This window comes from Melospiza georgiana, chromosome 6 (assembly GCF_028018845.1).
Source record: "Melospiza georgiana isolate bMelGeo1 chromosome 6, bMelGeo1.pri, whole genome shotgun sequence".
NCBI classification, from domain to species: Eukaryota; Metazoa; Chordata; class Aves; order Passeriformes; family Passerellidae; genus Melospiza; species Melospiza georgiana.
Window position 1 is genome coordinate 13,992,985 of NC_080435.1, and position 13,097 is coordinate 14,006,081.

Sequence of the window (13,097 nt, forward strand, 5' to 3'; positions counted from 1 at the left end):
AAGAATGTTTAGGGGGATTAAGAACAGTAATGTTTTTCCATTTACCCTTCTTTTTCCTTTTTCTCTAAAGCTTAATATTATGTGAGAATTTCTACTACTTTGATGGACATTCTGTTACACCATGATAAAGTTTGAAAGAGCACCTCTTTTACTGTAAAATCCTTGAACCTACTATGTCACCCAGTCTCAATTATATTTTAGGCAAAATATGCAGTATGGGCAGTATTTTGGTTTAGATGTTCCCAAGAGGTGTAAAAATTAAAGAAATCCAATAATTGCCTGCAAAATAATTCCACAACACATGATGTGCCAGTTTATTTGTAAGAGTTACTGTTAATTACAACATTCTTCACAAGCATCACTTAATTTTTACAGAAATGATTCTATGTGATGATGAAAAATGAAAAATTCTTTGGTTTTGAAGCCTTTATTTTAGGGTCTCACCTTAAAATTTCTTCAAGGAATTTCTTTGTTCAGCCACCCCAAAATTCATTATTTGTTATGGGAGTTACTGAAGGTTAAACTTGATGTGAGCATTTGAAGGATTTAAAAGCACAGCATCCTGTAGATGAAGTAGAGCAATAAAAAATTACATGATTACTGAATCAATATTATAGTTTCCTGTATGCTGAATTCCTTCATTTATGGTGAAAAACGATTGTCTGTTTGCTTCTTATCTTCTGCAAATATCACACCTGTTTTTTCACCCCTCCTCTTGCCCCCTCCCTGTGAATCTCCTCCCCTGTGACAGAATCAATTGCCTCAGTGGGTATTATAAAAAGCTGAGTTTCCAGTGGAGTTCCCATTCACCCACCTTAGCCACCATGGGGCTAAGAGCGGCCAGCCTCTTCCTTCTCTGGCTGGCTCTTTCCTCTGCTACTGAAATAAAAAAAGGTAAGCTCTGGAGATGAAATGGTAGCAGACTGCCTCCTGGAAAAGAGGGAGAGAGTTAAAATATTGTTGCGGAGCTAGAAGGAGGCTGTGCATTTAAATAATGGTCTGGAGTTTTAAGATGCCTTAAATCGCTTAAGCTTTCAAATACTGAGGCTGCATTGCTTGGACAAAATTGGTAGATCCTACTTTCTTTGGAGAGATTAGTACCTATCTCTACTGCATTGATTTCTAGTTTGATGTGCTTGGAAAATATTTTCAGTGTTGCTTTTCTTTCCATGCATTGAGTCTTTACTAGGTACGGCAAGAAAGGAACTGTAGGACTTTGAGACATTCATTGCTAAAGTAATGAAGGAAGTGGATGATTGTGTCTTCTGTTGCTTGGGAACAGCATAAATTGTTCCTCAAAAATGAATGTAATAACATTGAAAAAAAACTTATTTTGTCATTTAGGACATTTTTAACCCTTTTGCAAAAGCTCTAACTTACTGTATTTGCTATCGAATTTGAAGTGATGGAATGGAGCATTCTTACTGAAAACTGTTTTTTAGAGGAATAGGTGATTAATTATACCCAGTGATCAGATTTGGGCTATTGGTCTGCTGTGTCTTGAATTCAGCGAGGGGTGGAAAGCTTTACCTTGCATTTGGTCTTCCAGCTGTGAGCTCTGGGAAAATCTCTGTGCAGCCTTCCTTCTGGGGAGCGAAGTGTTCCAGCTTGGCTGGATGTATCTGGTATGATTGATACATCCATCAAAATACAGTAACCTAGGGGTTTTCTTAGCAGTTTTGCTTTCTCATGTTAAATGCTACAAGAAAATCTTGTGAAACGTTAAGATTCCCAAGGATGCTCAGCTTTTATGATTCACCCCTGATCTACAGTATCTGGAGATTGATCAGATATCGCTGTTAATTTGTATTTTTTGTTGGTATAGATGGCAGGGAAAGGAACAAATAATCTTCATGTTTTGCTATTGCAAAAATTTTTTTCCCTCCTACCATGGCTACTTTCTGACCTATCTTCTGAAAAACTTCTGTCTTGCAGTAATAGAAATCACTACTGCTTTTAAGAAAATAAATATTTCACTGAAATCTCCTGTTGTGCAAAAGCCCTTTCATAACATTTAAAATATTAGCCTTCCAGAGTAGGTAGTATTTTCTTGTTTTCCTACCTGTTTTGTTTCTAGTACGTGTTGCACCAGGAAAGAAGATAGTTCTTGGAAAAATTTAATATTGATAAAAATAATACTGAGATTCAAAATAAAATCATATGCTTGACACAGAAGCCAAGTTAGAGGTCAGTATTGTTTCCCCACTTCATGCAGATAAGTTCCTTCACTTCAGTGAAAATTATAGGATATACCCTGGTCTCAGAATTATTTATTAACATCTTCTTCTGCTTTTGAGATTTCCATATTTTCTGCTGACCTGGCAGATCCTTGATCCGCTTGAAATCCATGGAGTCACTGTGAACATAATTGCAGGTGGTTCTTACTGTAAAATGGAACACTTACCATTTTTCACGCTAGATAATTTCTTGCACTTCTTTTCATCTCTATTTCTTTTTCATCACTTAACAGGAAGGACAAGAAGCCATGGCCACTATGTCTGCAGCACTTGGGGAAACAACCATTTCAAGACTTTTGATGGAGACATCTACCAATTCCCTGGCCTTTGCGAGTATAATTTTGTTTCCGACTGCCGAGAGGCTTACAAGGAGTTCTCTGTCCACATCCAGCGTGCTCTCGACAGCAATGGCCATCCTGAGATCCAGTATATTCTGATGAAAATCAAGGATATAATGGTCTACCTCAAACCCAACCTGGTTGTGGTGGATGGGCGGATGTAAGTTCCTTTGCTATAATGGTATTCAGAGAAATGTGCTGGCAAGATAAAAGCAGGATTGATTCTTTACACAACTGTCTGTGTGCCATTACAGAAACTGCTGCAAAGCATTTCCACTGACAAACAAACAAATAAACAAACAAAAAAGCCTTTTGAAATTCAGCATTAAAATTGCTTTGGGGAGGGGCTTTAGTATTAATTGTCATTTCTACACTGGCATAAGGAATTATTTAAATACAAGTCAGGAATAGGTTTGAGCAAATTGCTCTTCCAGTTGTGCAGAAAACAGTGCAGCTCATGAGCCAGATTTTTCACTGGCTTAAAATGACATAGCTTCATTTTTTTAATGGCATCATCTTGAGTTTACCTTAGCAGATGGTCTAGCAAATCCTTGAAAAGGAAATGCATTTCTCCTCTTATTTTCTGACAGAAGAGAGGTAGTTTTTTCTGATCTTCATACATAGTTCTTAAAGATCTGATGGCCATTCCTCAAGAGAATTTAACAGATATAACACAGGTCAAAATTCACAGCAATTTATCTGTTGCACTATGTACTTTTTCAGACTGAGCAGTGTTATTTTTTCTCCTCTTTTAACATGATTATACAAGAAACTTGTGTGACACATTACTGATGCTAAGTAGTGTCTTAACCTAGTCTTTCCTATCATTAGCTTATCCTTGTAGTGTGTGCCTTTATACTCTGAATTAAGTGAGGAAACTCATGAGTTAATTAGTATGTTTTAGCATAATTGAAAAAAAGAGAACCTTTTAATTGTCATTGGAGAACTCAGTTTTGCCCAAAATTCAGCTTTTGCTCTAACGTTTGGAAGACACTGCAATGAAAATATGTTCAATGATTGAAAGTAACATTCAGTTTTCCAAAGATCATACTAGAATGCATAATAAAATGACAGAAAGTTACAAAAAGAATGCATTATTGCCTCAAATTGAAAAAGCTCTTTATTGTGCATTCAAGTCTTAAAAAGAACCCTATGAGAAACAAGTTAGAAGTCCTTTTAAAACTATTTCTCTTAAACGAAGCCATTTTTGTCTTAGATAGATTTTATTGTCATAAAACAGCAGATCCCTGCCAAACTGTTTTGCTGCTCTGAGATTTTTTTTTTTTTTTGGTAGAACTTAATTTTCCATATTGCTTCTGAAATGATAAATTACCAATTGTCATGCAAAATAGCATTTCACTGTGCTGAAGTGAAAACTGTAAAGTAGAAAAGTGTATGGATTAGCCTTCAGGTACCTGATCCACTGTTTGATTGAATGTCCTACTATTAGAAAAAAAAGATAAATATTCCATGCTGTGATAGCTAAAAGCTGAAAAGATGTCCAACATTTTATATTTCCCCTCAAGAAACATAATCCCTCAAGACTTCATTGTTTATTGATGAACAATGCAGTCAAAAGCAGAAATAATGATCTCTGAGTTTACATCTAAATGTGTAAGTCATTTGGGCATGTTAAAAATGCCTGAGCTAAATAGCTGTAAAAACCCCAGTGACAGCAAATCAGGGGATAAAGTTCTCCCAGTAAAGAGACTAGTTAAGAGATGTGCATACACATGCATGAATCTTGATGGATAACAATTACATTGATAAATTTGTAGAAAAAATAACCAGTTATTTTGACTGGACTCCAGTTTACATTGCTTCTATTTGAGCAGACTCTAGTTTTCTGGATTTTATAGGATAAGACTGCCTGCCACGATTATTTTATTGCTGAATGAAATTCAGCAGTTCAGTTTATTTGTAAGACAGACACAAATTGTTATCACACAAACATATCTATGCTTAGCCCTCTGCAAAGTGTCTTTTGTCACCATTAACAAGCTCAGTCCTGTCCAGTTAAAACTAACTAACTAGAGAAGAGCTACTGAATTCCTCTTAACATGTTCCTTTCTTTTGAAAATTTTGTTGGCTGTCCCTGTAACTGCCTGTGCATTCTGAACTCTTTCTAAAAGAGGCAGTTACTTGCAATGGAACATTAATTCTCTCTGAAATGGTTATGAGATATTTTGGCAAAGAAACACTGTAAATTATCTTGTAGCTCCTTTCATTGATGTAAATTTTTAGTGAATGTTTGAATATCCTCTGTTAATAACACAATGATGATGGTTTTTCTTTGCTTAATTTGAAGGTGTCTGACATTTTGGTATTTTTTAAGTTAAAGAGCCCAAAGTGTTGGGTAGGCTTTTCCTCTGAAATGGCTTTGACTTAAATGAGTTTTTGCTATGAGTTATTGTCCCAAGTGTCAGAAAGAGAAGACTTTATGCCTCATTAAAACAAGGCACCCTGTGCAGTTAGAATGAGGTAGTCAGAGTAGTTTCTATATTCCTTGGGGTATTTGGCTTATTACTGACATTCATGTCAGCCCTTATGTTTCCTAACTAATGCAAAGTCTGTGATTTTCTTCCTAGTGTGAAGACACCTTACTACTCCTCTGGTGTCCTCATTGAGAGCAATGAAATTTACACCAAGATTTATGCCAAATTAGGCATGGTTCTGATGTGGAACCAGCAGGATGCCCTCATGGTATGTATGATCAAAGTATTTTTAATTGGTATTTCCTGGGTTTCCTGGGATATTTCTCTATCTCAGTGGGGAAAAAAAAAGAGGGGGGAAAAAGGAAGAAGAAAAAGATAATTCTTTTCTGTTTTTCCTTTTTCTTTTTGTTATTTAGGTGGAGCTGGACAACAAATTTAATAACCATACCTGTGGTCTCTGTGGGGATTACAATGGCATTCAAATCTACAATGAGTTCATCAAGGGAGGTGCGTTATCCCACCATGCTGACAGCTGTCCCCAGAGATAGGCTGACAAGCCCTGTGCATAGAAACATCACAGGAGAGCAAATTTCACTTGAGAGGTTTCTGTGATTGCCCCAGACTAAACATGAAGTTCCAATTCTGCATTCCTGGAATTCCTACATTCTAAGTTTATTCTCTTCCAGATTAATCTTTTTGTTCTTTACTAGCCTTCTTTTCCTGTTTCCTCTTTACATTTTTAAGCACAGTTAGACATCATGCAGAGCAGGTACCTGTGTCTAACAGGCATATTTGTTTCCCTTGATCAGTAGCGTTCCAAAAATCAGGTGCTCCTTGTTGTCAATTTTTGGGACTCTGCAAGTTCTCTTTCTATTTTTTCTCATAGATGCAAGCTACAATTCAATTACATATGGGAATATGCAGAAGATCAGCAAACCCAATTCCAAATGTGAAGATCCAGATGAAACTCAGGCTCTTCCAAGCTGTAATGAGCATGTAAGTATTTCTTGTGGTGAAATTCCTTGACATGGACACATGGAGAGATCCTTGTGCAACAGGGAGTTAGTTGCAAGGAGCTGGGAGGACTGTCCCTTCCAAAATATATGGTTACTTTTTCCTAGCTATTCAAAAGACAACAGGTATTTTTTGTGAGATAAGAAATGTCCAGAAGCTCAGATATCTGTAAATCTCTTCAACATTGTTCCTCTTCCTCCTCAGCGTGACGAGTGTCAGAAGTTGCTGACCTCCTCTGCATTTGCTGACTGTCGGCTGCGTCTTAATTTGGAGATGTACATCCAAGCGTGCATGCAGGACAAGTGTGCCTGCAATGGGAAGGACGACTCCTTCTGCCTCTGCAGCACCATCTCCGAGTATTCCCGCCAGTGCTCGCACGCAGGCGGCCGCCCGGGAGAATGGAGGACACAGAGCTTCTGCCGTAAGCAGCTACACAAATTTTACAAAGATCCAAAGGTTTCGTGCATGTAGCGCCATGAAATTTAAATTGATTACTTCTTTACAAAGCTGTTGGGATGTAATATAAATTTCATATAAGTAGTGCTAAAATATTATGGTCTCCTTATTTTCTTCTTCTGTTACTTTTACTACTGAGAAATATTTTTCAGCAAATTCTGTTCCCATTAAAAAAACTGAGATTTGATGTTGCAGAAGATGGGAATAATTTGATCTATTTGAAACCATAAGAAGTAAATATAAAAACAAGGGAAAGCAGTTCAGATTTAGATAAACATGCTTTGCCATGTAAAGTGTGGCTTGAGTCACCACTGACTTGAAGGGAGTAGGATGTGGTTTCTCAGGAATGATGAACTTAACACTCAAATAACTCCTGGGATCTTATTTTTTCAGCCAAGACCTGTCCTGCTACCATGGTCTATAGAGAAAGCAGCTCACCCTGCATGGATACTTGCTCACACTTGCAGATCAGCAGCCTTTGTGAGGAGCACTACATGGATGGCTGTTTCTGCCCTGAAGGCAAGTGTCACTCCAGCTGTTGCACTTGGGACAAAATCAAGAGCCCTGGCTACGGAAGTCATACAAAAATACTACATGTAGTCAAATTATATCTTAGAAAAGAGTTGTGCTAGTCATTATTTTCCCCCCTTGAGGAAAATAACTTGAAAATATTCTAAGGAGGTAGTAATTGATTGATTAATTAATTAATTTAGAGTTCAAACATATTAACACAGTGACAGGTAATAGACCTGCTTGTTAATTCTCAACAAGTGGGTTTTTGATACTATATAGTAAATCATGCTTTTTAAATTGAATAGTTCTCAGACAATGGACACCATTTGCCCGGAGAGTGGCAGTGATGGACAGTGAGTGAAATTCTCAGGCTTGCTCTCAACCTTAGGAAAGATTACAGTGATAGTCTTCACAGCCAAAAAGACTAAGAATCTAAACATGTGTCATTCTCAGATTTTTCTTATTTCTCAGATATTTCTTATTCTTGCAATAACCTTTTTATCCATGTATAGCTATATAAATGAACAGACTTGAATTTTCAAAGCTGAATCAAAGTGTTTTCTATCTGTCTTATATTGCAAAAAATAGAACCAGTATTCTTCAAAGTTTAGATAACCTCAGCCTGTGTGGCAAATTAGAGTTTTTCCTCTGTCGAAATTGCTTATTTGAAAAAGAGCTGGAATAGTTAATGTTGTGTTTTATAGGAACTGTGTATGATGATATCAGTGAAAAAGGCTGCATCCCTGTTAGCCAGTGCTACTGCAAACTTGGTGGAAAGAGTTATGCACCTGGAGAAAGCATTTCCAAAGAATGTGAAGAATGGTAAGGTTGCTGGTGGTTGTACACCTTTCTTTGAATGATTTTAAATGGGCCTGTATTTTTCAAATTTCCTCATGGTCACAGGAGATGTTCTGAAAACTCTCTGAATTTAATGTTTATGTTGCGTGTCTATAGAACAAAATTCCTGGTAAGTTTCTATGGCATATGTCAGAGGGAAAATCTCAAGGGAATGGTCAAGGATACAGTTTTAAAACACCTGGAGATAGCTTGGTGGTTGCCAAATATACAGATACATTCAGTGCTCTCAGCTCCTGTAATAACTACAAGTATTTTTTGTATTATTTGTCTGTTTATAGCACCTGTAATTCAGGCAGATGGACCTGCAAAGATCTACCTTGCCCAGGCACATGCTCAGTGGAAGGAGGTTCCCATTTTACCACCTTTGATGGGAAGAAATACACCTTCCATGGAGACTGCTACTATGTGTTGGCCAAGGTACTGTGTACAGTGGGGCTATTCTCTTCTAGAGTAAAACAGTGTCTGTAGGCTAATGTGTATAAGCTGGGAGTTATTGTTCTAGTCCACTTCCATTGGGTGAGGGAAGTCAAAATGCTGGAAGTTATACTAGAAAATTCAGGATTTAGCTCTAATTGCCATACGATGAAGCTGAGGACTTATTGCAATGAGTGATTAATTCAGTGAAATAGAAGAGTGCCTTTGCTGTCATTATCCAGTGAAGTCCTTTGTATGTATGAAATAGAAAGGTCTCAGGATTAGAATTTCTTGGCCACTTCTGTAATAGCTACTTCTGAGTGTCAAAGTCAGGTGGGGAAAAGAGGTAGGCAGCTGTTTCATTTATCCCTAAAATATTTGGTGTCAGTTTTTCTAGAGAATGAGGAAAATCTTGTTGAGCTAGGAAAGTTATTGTAACTGATGAATTTAGTCTTTGTTGTGGAAATCATTTCATGAGATTTTTAATATGACTAATGGACATTTCTTTCCCTGTGATTGTAGGGTACTGCAAATGAGAGTTATGCTCTCCTGGCAGAACTGGCTCCCTGTGGCTCCACAGACAAACAGACCTGCTTGAAGACTGTTGTGCTGTTAGTGGATAACAAAAAGAATGTAAGTGCTGTTCTGTGGATTCTGCTAGATATGTTGAAAATGAACATATTTCCCTTAATGTGAGTGAATACTTTTTTCTTCTGGAGTCATAATTGTGGATAGATAAGGAACTTCAGACAAGCTGACAAGCAGCTCAGATTTCTGCCCTGAGAATTCAAAATAAACCTAAACTTAAAAAAATATGAGATTCAAAACAACTGACATTTCCCCCTCTTCTTTTCTCTGCTCTGTGTGTTATGATTTTTCTCACAGAATTCCAGATGTCTGGAAGGAAGGGTACCTATTCTTTTCCACCATTCTCATAATTTTTTTTCTTCATTCAGATATAATTTTATAGTTCTAATTGAGTCTTTTTCAGAAGAAATCTTGTCTTTAAATGGTGATACAATCCAACCTTCTCAAATATTCACTTTAGTGGTCTCTTTATTTATGAGAATATATAGACCACATAATCTATAGAGCTGCTGCCATGTCCTATTTCCAGATAGATTTTTCTTTTCAAAAATTTGGAGATCTAGACAGATCCTAAATATGTAAATGTCCTTGCTGTTAATCTTCTTTGTATTTGTAAAATCTTAGTTTTCCCCAGTCCCTGGAACCTCATTGATTCCATTTGCTGTTACACAGGTGGTGGTTTTCAGATCAGATGGCAGCGTGCTCCTGAACGAGATGACAGTGAATGTGCCTCATGTGTCAAGTAAGGGACACAGCCTTGTATGTCAAGTGTCACGCACCTGGCTTCTCATGGAGAGGTGTATTTTTATAGAGGCAAAAGTGGAAGAGGGGTATTTAGCACTTTCCAAACCTGGTTACATGGTGTGGGCATGCCCATTTGGTTCTGATCCCAGAGACCAGCCTTTATAAGTAATCAACTTGTTAAGTCTTTAAGCACCAGCATCATATCTAGTTGGCCAGTGATTTTTAAAGGAAAAAAGATATTAATTCAATCCTGGTCTCAGAGATTTCATGCTGGGTGACACATGAGACTCTAATAAGAAGTGTTTCTTTTGGCAGCCTGTGTGTACTTGTTCATTACAACAGTTCATGTTTTGTTTTGTAGCCAGCTTCTCAGTATTCAAGCCGTCTTCCAACTACTTTGTTGTACAAACTCCATTTGGGCTTCAGGTGCAGATCCAGCTGTTTCGAGTCATGCAGCTGTTTGTGACTGTGGATCAATCAGTTAAAGGAAAACTTCAAGGCAAGTATCTATGCAAATGGGAAGCAAAGTCATGCTGTTTCACAGCTGAATAATCATGTATTCTTTATAGAAGTGATAACTCATGCTACTTGTTAATTTGAGGGGAGAAAACAGAAAGAAAACTGGCTCAAGCAAACTAGAAATGTGGTTTTATTTTTTGATATTGAAATGACCTATCATTGCCAGTACATAGGTGTTTCTTAGAATATTCCCTACTTTTGTATTTGGTCTATTTGTAAACTATCCACAAAACCAGGTTTTTAGTGTATTTTGTGGTTTCAATATCATCAGAATGCATAAAAAATTTGGGCTAGAGTAGTAATCTCTTGAAGCACAGATATCTTCATGGTTACTATTCTTGAATATGTGGAAGATTTAAACCAGGGCATCTAAAACCACAGTATTTATATTATGCATTAAATTGATGTGGAATAATCAGCTGTTTATAGTGTTTGTGATCAGTTGTCCCTTTCCTTTGGCCTTTCAGTATGAGACTAAGTAAAGCTTATGTGAAATTTTTACCTTGTTCTCAAATAGGTCTTTGTGGAAACTTCAATGGAATGGAAGGTGATGACTTTAGAACAACCAGTGGGCTGATTGAGGCTACAGGATCTGCCTTTGCTAACACATGGAAAGCTCAGTCCACCTGCACAGACCAGGTAGAAAAGCTGGAAGATCCCTGCAGTCTCAGCATTGAAAGTGGTAAGCACATTAATGAGTCAGAGGCTTGGCTTCTGCCAGGATGAGCAGTGTCTGCTGTGCATTACTGCAACAGGCCTGTAAGAGATGTAGTGGGGCATTGAAGATTTTTTACAGGACTGTAACATTAATAATTAATATCTGCAAGTATGTGTACATACAAGCACTTCATCAAACTGAAGTGAAAATTTAAGGGGTGATTGTAAAAGAATCCTGAAGTGGTAGAATGGGACAAACAGTCATTAATTTGTACTATCTTAAAAGACAGCTTGTATCTCCTAGCATTATGTATCTTTATGTTTAACTTAAATTTATGGTCCCCAAATGGAAAGAGCTGTCACAATTCCATGTGTACAAATTGCAAAACTACAGTGCAGTTTTTGATTTTATGATTGCATGTCTCTGAAGGATTAGAAGTATATGTGTGGTGATTACATGTAGTTTCTCCACTCCCCAAAATGCACACAGTTCTCTCATACATATTTCTGCATTGCATTTATGCATCATCATAACTAGGCATGACACAATGAAGATAAGGAAATGTGATTAATTTCTCTTTTTTTTGTAGCAAATTATGCTGAGCATTGGTGCTCTTTGCTGAGAAACCCAAAGGGTCCTTTTGCAAGATGTCACATAGCCGTTGATCCTTCAGAATACTATAAGGTATTGTAATTTTGCACTCTTTAAGTACTGCATTATTTCAGATGGTTAACTGTAGACCTTGATCATTGTTTCAACATTTCAGACATCAGTGAGTAACTTGTCCATAAGACATGCTGAAGTTTTTCATTGACTGATTCAAGCAACATAGCATGCAAAGTATCTCATGTGATGAGATCCTTATGGGCTGCTGCTGAATAAAAAAGTACATTTTTTTATTTTGCTTTTTTCCTTTTTGTGACATGTTTATTGGCCTGGATATTTGGACTGAAAAGAAGACTCAAGAGTTGCAGATGTGCACAGTTTAAGTTTAGAAACATTAGTTTCTCTAAAGTGGGGGGGAAATTCCAACCATATATTGGTTGGAATGTAACACCAAATCATTTTCATGCCAGAGTCTCCATGAATTCTTTTCCCCTGTGCTCATCTCTGTTGAGCAGTAATGGAGACTCACCTGAGGAAAAGGAATTCTAAAATCATTGCTTATACTTGGAAGTCAGTGTGAGCTCAAGTGTTGTAAAGGTCTTCGTAGACCTGGTTATTATTTTGCCTTTATTATTGTAGTTTTTGTGGTTCTCTGAATTTCTAATTAGTAACTGAGAATGAATGGTATCAATATCCTTCGAAAAATGTGTTCTTAGGAGGCTGACTACTTTTTAAAGGTTCAAGAGACTTGGCTTAGGTTAGAATAAGCATCCAAGTATTTTCATTGTGTGTTAAATGAAGCAGCACTTTAACTCTCTGGTCTTTGTCCATTCCTTTCACTGTTCTCTGATCATGGGAATTAATACAAACAACATCAGGAAAAGCTGACAGGACATTTTGTAGCGATCAAGTTGCAATTGCCCATTGATTTCCTGTGGACTTATTGACGCTTTTGTTCTTTTTTTTCAGAAATGTAAATATGACACCTGCCTCTGTGAAGACAATGAAGAATGTTTGTGTGCTGCCCTGTCCTCTTACTCAAGAGCCTGTGCTTTCAAAGGGATCATACTGGGAGACTGGAGAAAGAGTGTTTGCAGTAAGTAATGGAACAGTAATCCCTGTGGAAATAATTAACCATGAGAAATAAGCAGGCTCTCTCTTGAATTTGGTTGTTAGTGCTCCATCTCAGTGTTAAGGGATTTGGAGTATCTAAAGGACCAAAAAGAGACAATGCTGATAATGTTTACAAATTCACATTATATTCTTCAGATTTTGTACTTAAAAGCAGAAAGCAATATTTTTAACTTTCATCTTGTTTTCCCAGTCTAGCTAATAGGTTTCCATTTACTAATGGAATCCCAGCCATCAGGGCTTTTACTGTGCATTTGTTTATCAATGTCTTTGTTTCTGATCATGCTTGCTCTACATCAACAGTTCAGTATGTTAGAGACTAGCAGTTTATTATATTGTGCTCACTATCTGATTATCAGTATGTGAAACAGATAGGGCTATGAAAGTAGAAACTGTTAGTAGCAGTTAAAAATAAGTCTTCAACTGGTAAAGTTAGGTTAGTGTTACTTTTGACTTCTGATATTTTTCTGATACTTTAATATGATGTAAGGGAATGTTTTTATCACTACATTCGGCACAGCCAAAGAAAGCAAAATGAAAATGTCAAGGCCAAATTTTCCATCCTGCATCCCTTACTTAGCAGTTT

General features: G+C 37.1%; 1 protein-coding gene across 1 annotated transcript in view; it reads left to right on the forward strand.

Moving 5' to 3' along the window:
* The first annotated feature begins 824 nt into the window (after positions 1-824).
* Positions 825-13,097, forward strand: part of MUC2 (mucin 2, oligomeric mucus/gel-forming) — a 66,881-nt gene continuing 54,608 nt past the window's right edge. Inside the window, exons 1-15 of the mRNA XM_058025777.1 lie at positions 825-894; positions 2,471-2,735; positions 5,164-5,278; positions 5,427-5,517; positions 5,897-6,006; positions 6,229-6,445; positions 6,874-6,999; positions 7,698-7,815; positions 8,130-8,268; positions 8,788-8,898; positions 9,526-9,595; positions 9,959-10,096; positions 10,634-10,798; positions 11,364-11,458; positions 12,350-12,480. Of these exons, the coding sequence (XP_057881760.1) occupies positions 825-894; positions 2,471-2,735; positions 5,164-5,278; positions 5,427-5,517; positions 5,897-6,006; positions 6,229-6,445; positions 6,874-6,999; positions 7,698-7,815; positions 8,130-8,268; positions 8,788-8,898; positions 9,526-9,595; positions 9,959-10,096; positions 10,634-10,798; positions 11,364-11,458; positions 12,350-12,480 (1,961 nt within the window). The remainder of the gene's footprint in view (positions 895-2,470; positions 2,736-5,163; positions 5,279-5,426; positions 5,518-5,896; positions 6,007-6,228; positions 6,446-6,873; positions 7,000-7,697; positions 7,816-8,129; positions 8,269-8,787; positions 8,899-9,525; positions 9,596-9,958; positions 10,097-10,633; positions 10,799-11,363; positions 11,459-12,349; positions 12,481-13,097) is intronic.